The sequence below is a fragment of the Humulus lupulus genome, chromosome 9, assembly GCF_963169125.1.
Source record: "Humulus lupulus chromosome 9, drHumLupu1.1, whole genome shotgun sequence".
In the NCBI taxonomy this organism is placed as follows: Eukaryota; Viridiplantae; Streptophyta; class Magnoliopsida; order Rosales; family Cannabaceae; genus Humulus; species Humulus lupulus.
This window is the reverse complement of record NC_084801.1, coordinates 122,291,078-122,305,719: the sequence shown is the minus strand read 5'-3', so window position 1 is coordinate 122,305,719 and position 14,642 is coordinate 122,291,078. Positions and strand designations below refer to the sequence as shown.

Here is a 14,642-nt window from a genome sequence, read left to right as displayed (position 1 = left end):
ACCCGAAGTTTCCTCCTTTTTCTTTCCTCGATCTCATCGATCTGACGACGGAAGTGAGCTCGAATGTCTTCCTGCTCGCACCTCACCTTGTATTCGCGAATTAGTCGTTGATTTCGGGTGAAGGGTGATTCTGGACTTGGAGTTGTTGGAGAATAAGGAATTGCGATCACTGACCCCCACTGTTTCTCATAATTCTGCGACATCTACAAAGAAAGAAAAGGGTGAGGGCCAGGCATACAAGAAATCATAGTAAGAATGTAGGTGATACAAGCTCAAAGGCTCGAGAACACAGAGTAAGCTCGATTGAGACCGAAGTCTCGAAAGAACGGGTCGAATTCAAGGAAGAAACCCAAACTATTGAAAGGTTTGGGCTTTGAGCGTGTATTCAACGTGAGGAAAGGAAAGTGTGGATTCATTTTGAGAATCCCATGGTTTTAGGGGAAAAGTTGGCGGTTACTCAAAAAGGTGATAATTTTGGGAACGTGCAATTAAAAACCCTAATTCAATATCCCGTTTCTTAGTATACACGGTATATCATCCATAGTCTAAATAAATGGGGGGGGGGGGGGAACAAACATCTGTGCTTTTTTCACTAAAATCTGGGTTTCAAACCCACAATTTCTGAGAATTTTGGGTCCATATTTTATATAATATTGTCTAAACTACAGTGCTAAAACAACCAGTTATTGAATACATTCACACGGCACAAAAACACGTAAAAAAAATACATAATCGAAGCAAGATAAAGAATGGAAGCTTACACACAGAAGTTGTTGGAAAGTATAATGTGATCAACTATTGAAGAAGCGGAATCAAGGAAGCTCTCACGAAGTCGAAGTTGCCAGGAATGTTTTGCCTTCTCGGTTTGGAAAACATGCAAGAATAGAACAAAGTTTGGGTTCTGGTCTTTTCTCCTTTTTTCTCTGAAAGTTCAAAATGCGAAAGTGAGGGGAAGAAGATGGTGCGGGCATATTTATAGGCCCCAAAGAATGTCAAACGTCGAACTGATCTGGACTGTTGGCCAAATTCAGTATCTGATCAAACGAATGGGTGCAAACGTGGCAATGGCGACATAAAGGTGGCAGACGAATAGACATGGGCATAGTACAGAAGTACTTGAGTGCTCTGATTAAGCAACCCATGATTGACGCGTGTCCACACTTGAGTATATTAGGTGGCTCAGTTTCTGAGAGGGGCAGTTCAAAAGTTTCCTTCTCATGGGATTCGAACTGATACTTTTGAGGGGGAAAATGTTACACCTAGATTTCGAGGTTGGAAATCTTGATCTCGAAATTTAGGTGATAACTCTACAAAATAGAGTTATTTTACCACTTTTTATGTGCTAATTGTTGCTTAATTCTTGAGTTTTTAATTGATTTATTAAGTTTTTAAGTAATTTTGAATTTATTAGTCTTATTTTGATTTTATATATTTTTGTGTGTTTTTATAGTTATTTTGTTGTAATATATTGTAGTTTAATTATTTGAATTATTGTTGTGTTTAGTGGTAAAAAAATGTTGTATTATTGAACTTACATGTGAAATATAAATTAAGTTATAATTAATATTTTCAAAGAATTAACTTGATTTAGTTTATAGTTGAAAATATTTTATTATAATTTATTTTATGTTTATTTTGTTAGGGAATTTGATGTATTTTTTTGTTTGAAAGACAAGGATGGAAAGCTAACAAAGAAAGGAAATATGACATTTTTTAAAAAATTCCATAAGCCAGCCAGCCCCATGGGCCCACGCCCTTCAGCCAGGCCCACAATTTCTTCCCAGCAAGCTGCCCCTACCTGCTGAAGCTCTCCCAGCCGAGCATCACATGATGCCTCCAGCAGCATACCCCAGCAATCCTTGCACCATCCCAACTGCACTCACACGCCCCAAGTCAGCAGCAAGCCTCCAACTGACAATCCGCCTGGCCCATTCTGCCTGGCCCAATTTGCCCAAGATTGCACATGCCTGCTTCCCTGCCACAAAGCAGCCTCCTTTTCCCATTTTTTGAGCCCAACAAATCAAATTGTACCCTTGTCCCCTTTGCCAAAAATACCACTTTTTACCCAAACTTTTCTACACATTTTACCCCAAAACATCATCATTACACCCTATAATTTATCCCTATTTTCCATATTATAATTAATTTAATTAATTTAATCAATTTAAATTGATTATTTTAATACCTCATTTTGGCTATCAATATGGAGTTTTGAAGACCATTTAGTGTGTCAAATTTTGAAAGGCGAGGTTACCATACCACAAATTCTACACATTTCAAAACCTCTCTATTCTCTTCATCTTCTTCTTCTTTTTTTTTGGTTATTTTTCTATGTATTTTTAGAGGAACAATTTGGGGGTTCATCCTCCAAATTTTCCTGTTTATGTTTGTAATTTTTTTGTTTGTATTTTCTATTCTAGTTATGAGTTTCTAATCTTTTTAAGATTATTAAGGTGATGATGAAACAATATGTAACTAGATAGTATTTATTTTGTATGTTGATTTCCTATTTTGTGCAACAAAGTTTATGGAATTTTCTTCTTCAAATATATTCTTTCATCTTAAATATCATGTATTTTGGATTGTTAGCATATATTTACACTTTGTTCTTCATTAGTGCAAAAACATAATATTCTTTGTGTAAGATATGTCATTAAATTGTACACATCCATGCTTAGAACAAAAATATTATGTTTTGCCTTATAAATAATGTTCATTGATTTATTTGTTATTTCATTAGATTGATTTACACTAAATGCTTTGAAATTATAATTTTGAAAAGTGAAGAAAAATCCTATCTTTTTAGAAGTAATTTGTGCTTAAAATTATAAATCTATTTGGAAAACGATAGTTTGAATTATTTTAACTATCACTAAAACTTGGGAATCAATATACTTATAAATATTATTGAACTTATATTTTGTGGATTCTAATCCTTAATAATCTTATTTTACTATCTTGATTTCTATTATTAATTTATATTTATATATTGTCTTTAATATATTTATTATTATCTTTTAGTTTATTTTTATCTTTTAGTTTATTTTCTTGTCACAAATTCTCATCAATCTTTGGGGCTAGGATAGAATTTATTAATTTTGACTTAAAATAGTTTCATTTTCGATTTTAGACAACTCCTTTGGGTTCGACATCCTTGCTTACACGATCACTATTTTATATGAACGATTCGTGCGCTTGCGATATAAATATTTAAAACATACCTGTTTTGGGTCCATCATTAGGTTCGTAAGGATTGAGTTCGAAATAAGCACAATTATCATGTGATTTTCCAGGAAGACAGTTTTGTTGTAAATGACAACCTCGTAAGCTCGAGCAATGCATACAACTCGCATTAGCAAGGATTCAACACTTGTATAAACTTCTTGATGCATCTCTTGCTTTCAGACCAGATGCTTCGAGTTCGAGGGTTATAAGCTCGAAGGTGACCGCTTTGTCAATGATTACCTAGTGGGAACATAGGCGAAGTGGGATGACGAGCTTGCAATAGGCAAATGGTCTCGAAGGTGCACGGATCTGGTGTCTAAGCTTGTCGATCCTATGTGAATGTATTTATTGTTATAAATTCCCTATGTTTAAGGGATATGATGTAATTTGTTACTCAATCCCACATTTTATGGGATGTTACCGCGTACGTAGTAACTAATGCATTTATTGGTAGTATATTAATTGATTTACGGAATATCTTCCCAAAATTTGTTCGAAGCAATTCTGAAACCGTCTCTATAAATAGAGATGGATAGTTCACTGCAATAAAAGCACATTTCCATAACACAAAATTTTAACACTTTTAAAAAAGAGTTATAATATATATAAGTTTATATGCATATAGGCGGGACTTATTGTAATTTGGCGCCTAATTTTCCCCAGCCCCAAAATTTTTCACACGGTCCAATGGACTAAAAAACGTGTTATCATCCTCTCTCCTTCTCTCTCATAATTCAGATCTCTCTTTCTCTTTCTTTTCTTCTTTTTCCTCATCGTTCTCTCTCCTCTCTTTCTCCCACCATACCTCTCTCCTTCACTCTTTCTCTCTCGCATGTCTCTTTGTGGAGCCCGACTACCACCTTCCCCTACACACGTCGGCTAGGGATCTTCAGAGGCTGTCGAAGCTTCAACCCACGCGGGCCATCGTCGTATTCCTATTCCTATTCTCTTTTCGTTTTTCATTGTATTTACATAGATTTCTCTCTCTCTCTCTACTTTCTCTCAGGTCTTCTACTTCGACGTCGACGAGAATAGAAGGGGTCGTTTCCTCAAGGTACTCTCTGCGTTGACCTTATCATCCTTTTTGCCTTTGGCTTTTTCAAACTATGCAGGTATATAAGTACAGTTCTAGGCATGACTATAGGTTGACTTTCTCTACCAATATTTTTGCTACCAATACTTCAAAAATGTATTCATACTGTGTTTATACAAGTCTCTGTACATTCTTACATAATACATATCTATATTTATAAGTGAGCTAGGATTGTTGAATGTGGAGTGTGTCAGCTGTGATTGAGTGAGATGTGAGTATTTTTTGGACTCATTTGGGGGTTTCGATGCCCTAATGGGTTGAATTTCGGGACACCATTGTTAATTTTTTTTTTATTATTATTTGTTTATGTTCTTTAATCTTTGATCTCCATCGTGTATTTGATCTATTTTCTTTAGTCTTTATACAACTCTGCTATGTAAATTTTTTATTTCTAAATTATTTTCGGAGAAGCTTACTTCTGTCAAGTTACAGACACTCACTCATCAAGAGAAGCTTGCTTTCTGGATCAATATCTATAATTCTTGCATGATGAACGTAAATAGATGACCTCATCTAGTACTCATAGCTTCTTTTTGTTTCTTTTATGTATATTTTCTAAAGCTGTCATAAGTAAAATAAATGCACTATTTTACTGTAGGCATTCCTGGGCCATGGAATACCAGAGAGTCCTAAAATGGTTGTTGCCCTGATGCAAAAGGTATGGAATATTATAGTATCAAAGTTTTGCTGGATTGTCATTTTCTTGCGGTGTAATACATTGTTAATTTTTGCTATGTATTTATATGTTGGTTGTGGGTTTTCATTTGCAGATGCTATATAAAGTTGTATGATTCCCCTCCAAAGTCAACCACTGAGGAAGACGATGAGATGTCCAAGTTGCCTCCTTCTCAGAAAAAGAAAATGAGGCAAAAATTGAGAAAAGCAGAGGCTCGAGCTAACAAAGTAATGTTTCTGACTTCTATAGTTTTTCGAACCATTCCCCTACATTTATTTTTATCCTAATGTTTAGCATTCTTTTAGGAGGCTGAAGGTAAAAATGAAGAATCCAATGCTAATAGTGTCTCAAAGACTGGGAAACAAAATGTGAAACCTATTGATCCAGATCCCCATGGGGAGAAATTGTTGCAGGTTCCATGTGCCTTTATTTATTTCTCAGATTCCTGAATTGTGTTTTGTATTTTCCTTAATTGTTTGTCGGACATCTCTAGGAAAAGTGTAGCCTTGTCTGATATTTATGTGTTTATTCAAGTAGAAGATCCACTTTTAGAAGCTACAAAGTACTTGAAGTTGCTTCAAAAGAACTCCCCTGATTCGTTGGAAACACACTTGCTTTCATTTGAAGTGAATGTGAGAAAACAGAAGGTTTTGCTTGCCTTTCGGGTAAGCTTTTATTCTGAGAAGGTTTTGTTTAAGCGTGTGGCTGAGAAGCTTTTATTCTGACCCTTCTTTTTGTCTTGAGCTGCATAAGGCCAACTGATGACTAAATTGTCTTTGGAGTGCAGGCTGTAAAGCAACTACTGAGGTTGAACGCTGAACACCCAGATATACATCGCTGTTTAGTATGTATCTCTGTTATCTATGGCCATCGTGTTTGCATATGTTCTTATCAGTTTGTGGTGATCTGTCTATTCCACTCGAACTTATTGTTAACTGCTTAAATATAGGTTAAATCCTTCCATAAAGTGGACTCGATGCCCACTCCAATTACAAATGCTGAGAAACTCATTTCGAGTGTCTTGGAAGCAGAACGCCCAACAATAAGGTTCTTTTTCTACTTTTCTGTCTCTTTTTTGTGCCTGTACATATTTAGCATTAAATTAACTGTTTTCTTTCCTTCTTTCTTCTTTTTTTATTTCTCTTTTAATAGTATTTTGCATGAGAAATCTCTGATCGAGGCGAACAAGATTTTCTTAGAGAAACATAAAGGTGATTGTCAAACTTGTTTAGTGTAATTCAGTGCATAATCCATCATGTCTTATGCCATTTTTGTTAACCTTTTCCCCTTTGTCATTGGCTTTCTGCAGATTCCTTAATGCACAGAGCGGCTGCTGCATAACTACTGTATGCTTTACAACCTGACAAGAAAGTTGAGGCTGTTAAGCTAATTGAGGACACAACAAACAATCTGGTGCCAAGGTGATAGATGTTGTACATTGCTTTGAGGAGTTTCATTTTTGCTCATGTTTTGTCATGTTACATGGAAACTTGACATGTCATCATTTTGCGGAAACGGAGCACTTGGGCCAATCAGGAAATGGACACTTGAGGACTGTGTCCGGTCAACGTAGATACCAGGAGCATGTTGTATTATACTCATTTCATTGACTTAATTGGTATGTACAAACAACTTATTATGTGAAATTTTTTTCCATGAAATTTGTAAATTAGCCAATGTGTATTGCGATATGCAACTTTTTTAAGTATTATAATTCAGTTCAATGGGTTTTATAGGATCCATTGAGTGTTTTGTTTTAATTTTTTATTAATGGGATTATAGGGTCCTTTTAGTTGGGGTTATAAAGCAGATATCTTTATAATGAGTTTATATAGAAGCTGTTGTATTATTATCCCTTAATTTGGCTGAATTTCCTTCTCCAGAGGATGCAACAATAATTACTGGACAAGCCTAGTACTCTTCCATTTGATGAGGTATGTTTTTCTTACTAGAAGTGCTACTTTTCAATTGCGTGTACTACAGTCATTTTTTGACCAACTGGTGATTAAACCACAAACTTATTTGATGAACAGAAAGGTAAACTAAATTTATGTGATTATAATCTATATCATTATAATTGATATTGTAATTTGTTTCAGCTACTATATTTTCTTTTGTAAAACACTTGTGAGCAAGAATTTGTTGAAATTTGAGTGAAGGAGCTTCTTCCAAACTCTCACAGCTTTTAAGAAATAGACTCTTCAAATTAGCTTGAGATAAATCTGGCATATGAATCAAATTCTTTGAAAATCTGAGATTGACAACTTTTAAGCTCTCAAGACACTGTAACAAAAGGAAATGGCAAAAATAAATAAATAAATATATTTCTAGCTCACATATGTATATAAAGTAAAATTATGCCTTTAATTTAATAATATTAAATGCCCCTATAATTTAGTAAAATTATGCCTTTAATTTTTTTTTAAATATAAATCTCAAACATAAATGATTATTGTACAAAAACCAAATAAGGATGCTAATGTAGTGGTATATGGTTCCAATTTAAATCTTGAATCTAACATAAAATTTTAAACACTTTAATGTACTATTATAGAAGCAATAGTTGTATTTTTATCTTTTAGATGTTGAATGTATTTTGATGCCTTAATCAATAATCAATCTTAAAGACAAAACTGGTTTAATCAAGGAATCAAATCAAAACAGAAATGAAACATAAAGAGGAACATAAACACAAACACATACGTGGTTCGAATCAGTGTTTTCTAGACACCACTCTACTCCATGGCCAAAACCAGCCCCAAGGGCTTGACAATCTCTTTATTGATTCTAAGTTTCAATCTGTAAAAAGATAGCGGTTGTCAAATATGATATGTCATATATTGAATTGAGGCAGAAAGAAGCATAGACTTGTTAGTATAAGGTTATCAATATTGAGTGTTGTTTTGGTTTGGTCATATAGTATCTAATTCTGGTAGAGGAACTTAAAAAAGAGATAGTTTTTGTTGTGCCAAGTATATCAGGAAGAACACCACAAAACAGAAGCTTTAATCAAGATACAAATTTAAAGACCAAAAATATTGATCAAGCAAATAACAGTAAAACAAAGAATAACAAAATAACAGGAAACAACACACCAGAATTTACTTGGTTCGAACTAGAGCGAAATTGCTTCTAGTCTACATCCAAGGGGCAGCCACTATTATTGATTCTTTCTTATAAAATTATCTTTACAACCTTTACAACACTCTTGTCTCTGTTCCTCTCAAGATGTTACAATTTTAGAGAATAAAACTTGTTCTTTTTCATGACCAGTGAAAAAACTAAAGTAATACAAACTTATATAGAAAAGTATTACAAGTAAAGAAATAGAACCAACAAACTTAACAGAAACAGTTAGAAGTGGCTAGTGTACTATCATGCAATAGTCCCTATATAACGCTTTTGATTATTTTTTTAGTTGTGTGGTATTTTTAGTCCTCTAATGGTTTTTTAAATTGGCATTTATGGGACCAAATGGGTTTTTTCATCTTTTCCGTGCAAATTGTTGATGTGTGCTATCACCTTCTTTTCCAGGCTTGTGATTAACTGTTATATATGATTTATGCTGTTTTCCAGCCTAATGTTTCAAATTAATTGGCAGGCATACTTGACAGAGGAGTACAAATTGATGGACTGGGTATGAAGAGCTTCATGACATATGAAAGCAATGTTCTGTTTGCTCTTCGCTTTATGATTGATTGCAACATAGTTGGTGGCAACTGGATTGAAGTACCTGTTGGAAAATATAAGAAGACAGCTAAACATTTTTCATACTGTTAGCTAGAGTTTGATTGCCTGTATCCTTATAGATGTGAGGAGCACTTATACTTCACATGTGATTTGTTTATTTAGTTTTTAGTTCTTTCTTTGATTTGTTTATTCAGTTTTAATTGAAATTTTTACTTTCTTGTCTTTATATTTTTTTTCTGAAAAAAGATGATTTTTTTTCCTAGATAAACATTTCCTTTACAAATGTCTTTAGATATTCAGAACTTATCAGTCATGCACCAGAAGGAGAATTTTCCAAGATGGCTCCATTTCGCATACTAAATTTTGACATTGAATGTGCTGGTCGTAAAGGTCATTTTCCCGAGCCTGGCCATGATCCTGTTATCCAGGTCGGACATGTTCATCTGTTATAGTTTATATAAAATTTACTGACTTTTAATTATTTATTTTAAATTTTTTTTATTGGTCATTCTGTTTATAAGAAAAATGATAACTGATATTGCTCTTTTATTTGTAGATTGCAAATCTATTAACTTTACAGGGAAATACTGAGCCATTAATCCGTAATGTCATGACCCTTAAGTCATGTTCTCCTATAGTTGGTGTCGACGTGATGTCCTTTGATACAGAAAGAGAAGTATTGCTAGCTTGGAGGGTATTAGTTTTGCATTGCTTTTCTTTTATGAAAATGAAAAGTGTTTGTTAATACTGTTAAGGTGCATTTGTTATGAATCTGTTCTCAATATTTATATCTTATTTTTCATACTTTTAGGGATTTTCATTTATAGGTTCCTTTTCATTTCACTCTTATGGTGGGAGCTCTAGCTTCAAAAAACTATTTCTCTTGCCATAGTGAAACATAATTTTCATTCTAGTCTGGAAAAGCAATCAGACAAGCAAGCAAGTTTTGGGGATTAACTTGAACTTGAACCCACCAAGAAAGTTTTGGGGATTTATGCTGGGATATTAGAGCACACATGTGTGTGTGCATATGAAATTATTTTCGTTATATATTATAACAACTTTAGTTTGTTCAGATATTGTCTATAAGTCAAAGGCAACCAGCCAAATGCTATTTTCATTTTCAAATGGTAATGCATAGTATTGAACCTTTAACCATGTGTGATTCTTTGCATCATTAACTGATCTTATCTTGCATTTTAGCTTAAATGGGTCTTTAATTATTGTTCTCTGTTTTTAGTCGCTTAATGAATCTTTCAACTATGCACACAAATGGGATTTTTCTTTTTATTCAAATATATTCCATATATGCAATAAGTATTTTCTTAATATGCCATAAGTGATTTGTAATACAAGGTTGTTTTGTTAGAACTTATCAATGAGAAGTGGAAAAGAAACATGAAGAGGGTAGGAAAAGTCAATTTTGGTTGCTATTTGGTAACTAGAAAGTAGTATTTTAGTTTTGAATATTTAATGGAGAGTTAATATTATTGGAAAAGTATGCTCTGATTTTGGTGTTTTAGTTTTGAATATTTAATGGAGAGTTACTAAGTTGTAGCAAGAAGTTGAAAATTGGATCATATTGTTTGGAGTAGAAATACATGTGTTTTAGTGTTTTTTTTCTTCATGTAAACAGAAAATCATGGATTCCCTGTATTTTTTAGCTTAAGAAATTTGCTTGTCATGTCTCATTTTCTGTTTCTTGTGAACCTTTGTTATTGACACCGAGTTAGATGCATTTTTTACTGACTCAGGTCAAAAAAACACTATAATTAAGGCACAGTATTTAAGTTTAGACAATGTTACAAAGAACTTGAGAAAGTTCTATGCACAAGCTTACTTGGGACAATCACCAAAACAAGCTCCAAAGTATTGGCTTCATTTTCAAGTTTCTGTACTATCGCTTGGTTGGAATACTTACTTTGTCTCAAAGGCATATAGTACAGGTTTGCTAGTCAAATTATATTGAACATATAGTTGATTCTTATGAAGCTCACCGTTAAGATACAATATCATACAGTATGCATAAAGAGTAATGCATGTTGGTGAATTGGATTGCTAACTTATTTATAGTAGTGTTTGAAACTAATTTGTTTGATGTGATCTGAACTAGTAACTGAAGTTGTTTCATGAGTTTCAAAAGCTTGATTCATGAATTGGATTGCTTACTTCTTCATGCAGAAAATGGGATCAATGGCAGATGAATTGGATCCATGTTGAACAATTGGATCCATGTTGAACAATCAGTAAGTTGCTTAAAATTTCTGCTGAGTCGTTTATGTCAAGCATAAGTAAAGAAACGAGTATCAGGTTACTACTTGGGTATATTGTTAAATGAGTCATTTGATTGCAGTTTTTAAAAAAGACGATGCTTCTTCTTGCCCTTCTTTATTATTGAAATTAATTCCACTGCTCATGTATGTTGTTCGATGTGATTATATGCTGAATATCATTCCTTGTATTTTCTCCTGTGTGAATTGATTTTGTTATTAATTTTTAAATTCTATACAAGTGTAACTTAAATAAGTATGCGAATATTTCAGCATGATCTAGAATATGATATTTTAGTCATAAATTTACGAATTTGATATTGTTGTTAGAAAGTTACTTAGTAGACTTTGTCTGTTTTCAGTTGGTGAACACAGGAAAGGAAAGGGCAAAAGTCAGCCTTCTTTTTACATGGGCGGTAAACATCTCTTTTCCTAACATAATTGTGTATAATTACTCCTAGATGTTGAAATTCTTGATTTCAGGTATTGACTTGCATGAAACTTATATAAATTTTTCTTCGTTTTGTTTGAGACAACTGTGACAAAGTTCAGAGGGGGGTTTTCCTGATTATCACATATATGGCTGTCATGAAACATTTAATATCTAACAATATTTGAACTAAATGTATGCTCTGGTGTATTGAGCAAAACTCATATTGCAGCTCTGAGAGCAAAATATGGTTCTTTTGTTATTTCATTGTTGCAATTAGATGGCTGTCTTTACTTGTCCCTAACTGACAAAATAATATTTTTTCATTACTCTCTTTTTCAAAAGCAAAAAAATGTCCAGTTAACAATAATTTCCGCAGCTAGTGTTATGGTGCTCTAAATTTGATTATTGTACCCTTCCTAAGACTATTTCATGGTTTGGAAAACTATCTATGGCTCTGAGGTTTTTTTTCTTAAAAAAATAGATGTTAAAGGAGATAGCTTCTGACTAGACAATCTCTAGAAAAAGGTTGAGATATGACTTTACTTGTCCATTCAGGCCATTTTTGCCAAGTACTTCTGATTTCTGTTTTCCATGGTTGGACTATGTGCTCTTTCTTCTACATTGCTCATATTTTGATGCTTCTCTGAATTTTCATAATGTGTTTTCTAACCAGGAAGGAAATGTTGCCAACCAGAGGGAACATCTAATTCTTCTCCTTGCCAATATTCACATTCAGAAAGCTAATAAGCAGTCTGTCTTGAAGGTATTCTGACTGTTAATTAAGGTTGTAAAGCTTTGGCTTTAACTAATCCTCTTATATAAATTTGACTTTATGATATTTGGGGTCTAATGTCAAAAATGGATATTTATGCAGCATTGTTCCTTTGTAAATTTCTATTTAATTAGCATTTGAAACATTAGTGGTGAAATTTTGGTTTTCAATAAGGTCTTCTATTTCTTTGGAACTCTTTTATGACTCTTTAATTTAAGGTCAATCACTAGAGTCTTGCTTGGTTTCTCACCAATGTTATTGGTACTGCAGAGTTATACACAGTATATCCCTTTGCCAATCAGTGACCTTGATTCTTGGTTGAAGTCACCCTCCATATATGTTTTTGATTGCTTTGCGGCTGGGGGAATATTGTGAATGCTATTATTGAGGTAAAGCTTTAACTCAAAACATATAATGAATTGATATATGTATTGATAACTAAGGTGCTACATGACATGAATTCATTATCTGTAATTCAGATATTTATATATAAATATATTTGTAAATATAGTGACTTGATTTGATGGTTTGGCAGCTTCATGATTGGGTTGCTTCTAGCTCCTCTGGATCCACAAGGGATTGCATTCTACTTGGAGCTTGTGAAGCACATGAGACTCTTCCACAAAGTGCTGAATTTCCTGTAGATGTGTTTACGTCTTGTCTCACAACACCTATTAAGATGGCTTTGAGATGGTGAGCTTCTTTTCTTGTTCGTCTGTTAGGATCACCTATCGCGTTTATGCATCTTTATTTGAGATCATGCAGTTTTCTGGTTTTGCCTTGTGGTGTTTATTCCATATTGGCTGCTTCCTAGTTATTTTTAGTTTTCTGGTTTTGCCTTGTGGTGTTTATTCCATATGCCTTGTGACGTGATTGGTTTGAATAAATGATTTGAAATATACACAAGTTAGCTAATCTCTGCCTCTATTTTGGGCAGTGAATGATTTTTCTTATGAGACTAAATTTTTTTTGTTTTATTTTAAGTTGTGGATAACAATTGGTTTTTATTTTTTAAGATAACAATTGGTTTTTGTGCTGTGGATCATTAGATCTATTTTATTAACATAAGGATGTAATATTTGCTTCTACATTTACTATCATTCTAGTCATAGAAATTTAGTATAGTTTAGTTACAAGTAATTTAGTTGCTGCTGTTGACAATTTGTGGTATCTAAAAGATGGAATACATACTGTAGTCTTGAAAAAACTTTCAGAAAATGGTAAGAGCTATGTGGGTTTTACAGTTTTATTTTTGTATGATACTTCAAGCACTGATCTGTACACTTATCTCAGTTTTTGGTGGATCCTACTCCATTTTCTAGGATCTTGCAGGCAAAGGACACCAAGTGAATTAGATAGAAAGGTTAAGAACTTGAGGGTGGCATTTACTGACCTGTTTTTGAAGCATAACACTTTCAAAGAAACTACAAAGCCATCGAGATATTGATGCAAAGAATGGAAGAATGTATTTCACTAATTTTTGTATACATTTCTTGTTTTGTATTTAGTGATAAAGGAATCTAAATTGGGCATAAATTATGTTGTAATATGATTTCTTAAGCCTAGACTAGTAGACTAAATATTGTAATTACATTTGAGTAATTAATAAAAATCTATTTATGTTACCTTATTTTGCTTCAACTTTCATATTTGTTTTTCTAGTTTTGTGTAAGTAAAAAAAGAATATGTTTCTCTAAGCTAATATAACACATGTGTTATACTAAAGTGTAGTATAACACAAATAATATGTTATACTAAAGTTTAGTATGACACAAAAAATGTGTAATACTAAAGTATAGTATAACACAAAAAAAGTGTTATACTAAAGTGTAGCATAACACAAAAAAAGTGTTATACTAAAGTGTAGTATAACACAAAAAAAGTGTTATACTAAAGTGTAGTATAACACAAATAATATATTATACTAAAGTTTAGTATGACACAAAAAATGTGTTATACTAAAGTATAGTATAACACAAAAAAAGTGTTATACTAAAGTGTAGCATAACACAAAAAAAGTGTTATACTAAAGTGTAGTATAACACAAAAAAAGTGTTATATAATCGACTATAAATAACATAATTCAACACTTATCTATATATTAAAATAACACATAAATTGTGTTATTGTTGACAATACAATAACATATATGTATAACACTGATAAAGTGTTATGTAAAGTACCCTGACCTATGATAACACATTTTCGGTGTTATTAAAAGCATTTTTTCTTGTAGTGGTTCATTTGGAGGGGACCGAAATATTGAGATGAGGGAGAGAAAACTCTGTGCAATTATTTTCTGAAACTTTCCAGAAAACTCCAAAGCGCTAATAATATAGATTTGTGGACTAGGCAGATTTTAACTGCTGAGCCACGTAAAAAGATCTTGTTTTTCATTCTTTTTAATTCACTTCTTCTGGTATATTATTGTTTAATTGCTCTTCTTTCTTAAGTTGACGAAAAATGGCGTTAATAAGAGCGTT

At 32.9% G+C, this 14,642-nt stretch overlaps 1 protein-coding gene and 2 long non-coding RNA genes across 3 annotated transcripts; all 3 read left to right on the top strand.

The window, feature by feature from the left end:
* The first annotated feature begins 5,957 nt into the window (after positions 1–5,957).
* LOC133802548 (uncharacterized) lies at positions 5,958–6,351 on the top strand. The gene is made up of 3 exons (XR_009877381.1): positions 5,958–6,041; positions 6,147–6,205; positions 6,304–6,351. It is a non-coding gene; the product is annotated as an uncharacterized LOC133802548 (long non-coding RNA).
* Positions 6,352–10,061: 3,710 nt separating this feature from the next.
* LOC133799997 (target of rapamycin complex 1 subunit KOG1-like) lies at positions 10,062–12,534 on the top strand. Its single transcript, XM_062237980.1, has 5 exons — positions 10,062–10,630; positions 10,866–10,930; positions 11,317–11,370; positions 12,061–12,150; positions 12,430–12,534. The coding sequence occupies exons 2-5, from the start codon at positions 10,898–10,900 to the stop codon at positions 12,532–12,534; spliced, it is 282 nt and encodes a 93-aa protein (XP_062093964.1). The 5' UTR covers positions 10,062–10,630; positions 10,866–10,897.
* A 100-nt stretch (positions 12,535–12,634) lies between these two features.
* LOC133801323 (uncharacterized) lies at positions 12,635–13,789 on the top strand. Its single transcript, XR_009876821.1, has 2 exons — positions 12,635–13,379; positions 13,482–13,789. It is a non-coding gene; the product is annotated as an uncharacterized LOC133801323 (long non-coding RNA).
* Positions 13,790–14,642: the final 853 nt, after the last annotated feature.